Below are 4531 nucleotides of genomic sequence, written 5' to 3' on the forward strand. Positions count from 1 at the left end.
CCACCTGTTTAGCTCATTCATAAAGCAGAACCACATCCATCTAACTCAGAGCTGGGCATTTCACGGCCCCTGAGGGCATCCCTGTCCGGCCCACGTGAGGTCAGTCAGAAATTAGAATATAGAGGGAAAAGTGTTTGGATTTTCTTTGTTTGTTTGTTTGTTTTAATTTCTCGGCTTTTTTCTGTTCAAGACGCACGTGATTGGTCAACTACATGATGTGTGGTGGCTTCTGTGTGTACACACTGAGCAGGAGGGGGAGGGGCGGGGGTTGCACACACACACACACACACACACACACACACACACACACAGCCGCGACAGACGAAACGCTTGAAAGGTTTGAAAGGTCAAAAATGAGTGACCACAGTATTTTACATTATTTTGATAATAATTTAAGCAACAAAAAAATCTGAGGAGCCACTTGGGAGCGGAAAGAGCCGGAATTCCCATCACTAACAACAGCTGGGAGTAATTCGTTCATGGAGGTAATTGCATGTTTGGACAAGTTGGGAATGAAATGGGACAAGCTGGCAGGTGTGACAACGGACGGTTCTCCAAATGTTGCCACTGGGACAAATGTTGGACTTCTGAAGAGAATGAAGACATTCAGCCAGATTTCAGTTGACTTGTTCAAGCCAGAGACAGACTGGATTTTCCTCTGAACAAGTTAAATGAAGTGAAAAACATTAAAAGCACATTTTGCTTTTTGCATACAGTTGACCAACTGCTGATCTCTGATATACTGAAAAACACCTTTTCAGTGTGTGTGAAGATGAACATGTTAAAAATAACATGAAACGCTGATGGAATGATTGTTTTTACTGTTCATTACTTCTATAGGAGGATTTTCCTGTTTGACCTCCACCACAATTTCATATATTTATCTAAATATTCACAGAATGTCCTTTTTCTTCTGATTACCAGGAACAGCTAATGGGAATATATAATTTACTGCTTTTTACAATGGGAGAAAATGAATATCGAGCAGAATTAAGTTCAAGCTTTTGTTGGTTCAGCCTCCAGCACAGCTCAGGTTTCTCACGCGTCCCCTCATAAAAATGAATTGCCTCCCCCGATCTAACCGGCAGGGGCGGCTGGCCGATAGAGGGCGCTAGGGCCCCCTCTGTCTCACATCATGTAGAATCACACAGCCCTTCCTTTAATAAAACGTTTTTTAAAATGACTTTTACAAGTATATTCTATGTTTTAAAAAGGCAAAATGAATAATATATATAGTCTGAAGTGAGTTACTAAAATGTAAAATCTGCACTAAAGAGTCAGATTAGAAATGTCCTTCGTTGTCCACAGTTACTAACAGCTGACATATATCCGGCCTGGGGCGGACTCATCTTTCCCCATTGACTCCCGTTATAACTTTGACATGCGCAGTTCGTTCCTCTTCAATACAAGAGATACGAGACAGGAGACCGCTGCCTCCCTCTGATCGCTATACACACCACCGGCCATGGGGTGGCAGCAGAGAGCGAGCGGTCTGTTGACCGCGAGCCTGTAATCAAATCCGCCAAGCGAGTGACGTTGAGCGCAGCGTGTCGGAGGAATTAGCAAACAAGATCATTAGATAGTCACAGAGAGAGCCGAAAAAGGAGTAAATAAACTGAGAAAAGTCAGTGAAGTCACTGAAAACAGCGCCGTTCAGAGGAGAAACTGAGCGTGAAGGAGCTCGGACCTGACGGCCGGACGTCTTCATCAGACAGCAGTCGAAGACAGAGGGAGGAGATGTGCGCGCTCTTTTTCACGGAGCTGCTCTGAGAAGACGTCTCGGCTCACGTGACGCAGTGAGGCAGCTGCTTTATTTGGCTTCCCTGACCAACGTGATCAAGCACGTTTGGCTTAAAGCCTGATGGCTTCACTTATTTTCTTTAGACAAAGGGACGATGTTTTGTTGCTTTGATAGTCTTAAATATGAGGATTTGCTGTGTTTTCATTGTCATTTACGGTTGTTAATATAAATGTTAGCTAACAGAAGCACTTTGGGCTTTAAGCCTGATGGTCTGATTGTTTTTTTAAACAAAACGTTCAGTGTTTGTTGGTTTCATGTGTATGTATGTATTTATTTATTTATTTATTTAGTATGTAAATATAAACATGTTGTTCCAAACAATTAGCTGGACAGAAGAAGCACTTGGTTCTCTTGGAAGCTGTGAAAATGAATTGTTTCTCTTTTTAGTTTTGAAGTAAAAAATATATTTACACATTCTTGGTTTGTTTAATGATGGAAAAGGAGATTTTAAGGGTTTGTGTGGACCAATTCTATCTTATCTGGAGCCAAACATATCAAACACTGGGGAGATGAATTCAGATTCACTAACTGGTAACATTCACCTGCATCTAACTGTCTATTTTAAACATAATATACATTAATTCTTGTGGTCCGGAGTTGCCAACTCCGCTTTTTGGTTTGGTAAATTAAGTGCGCCCCCAAGACAAAAATTCACCAGCCGCCACTGCTAACTGGTACTGTTGATTAAAACAAAGCACCATCACCAGACTGGAGATGAACCATTATTTATTGATCTGTATTGATTTAAAAGCATTGATAATGTGGAATACATTCTGCCTGGGTTACTGTGTATTTCCTCTTTTTTTTCTACATATTTTAGTTTTACGTTTCTTACTCGTGCCATTCAGCCTGGCTATCAACCCCTCGAGCTTTCATTTTGTCCACCCTGCCCTTGGCGTGACAACAACCTTATAAGGTAATGGCTGCAAGACCACACCTAGTCGCCCCTGCAGGTTGGGCAGGGAAGCCCCATCTGGTAGCCTGAAACTCATTCGCTGGAGAAGAGAGGACAAGAAGAGAAAGAGCTCCAGCCTGGCCAAGGATTCACCGACACAGACGCGAGGTCCCGCCCCAAATGGCAGGAAGCAGGAGGGTGTGACCCGCTGGCCTCCGTCGTCAAGGAAACGATCTGAGAAGGTGGGAAAATGGAGGTTGCGTGTTCAGGTACTCTTGTGAAAGTTAGATGTTTGACGAGGTTGTGTGGGTGTGTGCGTGTCCTTTACCTGGGACGAACAGGTCGGGTTTGTCCCAGTGTTGGGGGTCATGGTGAATCGACCACATGTTTACCAAAACGCGAGTCCCACGGCTGACAGCGTGACCTCCAATACTGCAAGAGAGAGTCTGTGTGTGTACTTCACAGGGCTGTCACTGCAGGTTATTGTTTCTTATTAAATATTGTTGTTTAATCTGTCATGTTTTTTTTAATCGCTGTTTTCTCTGCAAAGTGCCACTGTTTGTGTTATCCAACCAATAGTCCTAAATCCAAAGATACTCACTTTTCTGTAATGTATGACAAAAAAGGTCTACCTGCTGTCAGTCATGGCGGTGTGTGGGATCAGCACGGGGCTGACCGGCCGGATCCTCATGCCCTCGTTGATGACACAGTCCAGGTACGGCAGCCGGCCGCGGTCTGACACACATACCGGTCGCTCGCTGCCCACATGCTCGTCCAGCTCCTTCTGCACACGCTCCTGGACCTGGGGGGGGCGGGGCGCAGTGGCCACCACATGCTACCGTGACCAAGAACTATGGACATGCATCACAATCACCCAAGAAAAACAGACTGGAGACGTGCTGTCTCAGATATTTGTATCTGACAATTGCAAAATCTGCATCTCATAAGATAGTTTGCTTGAAATATGAGAAACATTTCTTCATTCCTCTTCAATGGTTGATCATTTTGGAAGTCTTCATCTTGTATTTATGAGATACAGTACAGAAATAGTGAGCTTGCATTCATAATGTCGTCGTGTGTTTTACAACATGTTTACACATCATGTCATTTTAATGAATGCATTCATTTTGGCCCACAAAACTGAACCACCTCGGATTCTTTATCAAATTCAAAATCTTACAAAATATATCTGAACGTTTAGGACCACTGAAGAAAACTGCTGTTGGAAAACAGTTTGTTTGTGCCCAGACTTTGCTTGAGTTGTGGTTGTACTGTTTTAAACCATTTTAGCTGATTCTTAGTGGCTGTTGACTTTAAAACTGGTGAGCAAAAACAGTATTTTCACGCCTCAATGTTAGCACTGGCATGAATATTAGTGGAAGTTGAAACAGTAGTAGTGTCAGAACTTTACCTCCGGGTGGTGCAGCAGATAGGCCAGGATCCACAGCAATGTGGTGGATGTCGTCTCCACTCCAGCTCCAAAAGCCTCAGCTGCTGTCATCAGGACATGGTCATCAGTTATCCTCTCATCCTCCAGCCCAGGTGACTTTTTACTGCTCCCACTGTCCATCTGGCCCTTTAGCAAGGCATCCAGAAGGTCACGGGGGTCACCGTCAGTAAGCGATGCCTGGATGGGGGTCAGAGAAGTGGTGCACATTGAAGTGGTTTTGAAGTCCATCCTTTGATTATAGTTTAAAACTAAAGGGCTTTTGAAGCGGCGACATATTCATGCATATGGCGTGGCAAACCTGCACATTTGTGTAAGGCTCCATTAATGCTGAACCATATATTCAGATTTTGGAGCAACACACACTGTCAAGCAGACATCTTCGTCA

General features: G+C 43.9%; 1 protein-coding gene across 2 annotated transcripts in view; it reads right to left on the reverse strand.

The window, feature by feature from the left end:
• Positions 1 to 2445: 2445 nt before the first annotated feature.
• The window catches only part of cyp17a2 (cytochrome P450, family 17, subfamily A, polypeptide 2), a 6115-nt gene continuing 4029 nt past the window's right edge, over positions 2446 to 4531 (reverse strand). For both annotated transcript variants that reach the window (XM_076724830.1, XM_076724829.1), the window contains 4 exons: positions 4108 to 4323; positions 3329 to 3498; positions 3025 to 3128; positions 2446 to 2930 (listed from right to left, as the gene is read on the reverse strand). In XM_076724830.1, the coding sequence (XP_076580945.1) occupies positions 2674 to 2930; positions 3025 to 3128; positions 3329 to 3498; positions 4108 to 4323 (747 nt within the window). In that variant the 3' untranslated portion in view covers positions 2446 to 2673. The remainder of the gene's footprint in view (positions 2931 to 3024; positions 3129 to 3328; positions 3499 to 4107; positions 4324 to 4531) is intronic.

This window comes from Chaetodon auriga, chromosome 24 (genome assembly GCF_051107435.1).
Source record: "Chaetodon auriga isolate fChaAug3 chromosome 24, fChaAug3.hap1, whole genome shotgun sequence".
NCBI lineage: Eukaryota > Metazoa > Chordata > Actinopteri > Chaetodontiformes > Chaetodontidae > Chaetodon > Chaetodon auriga.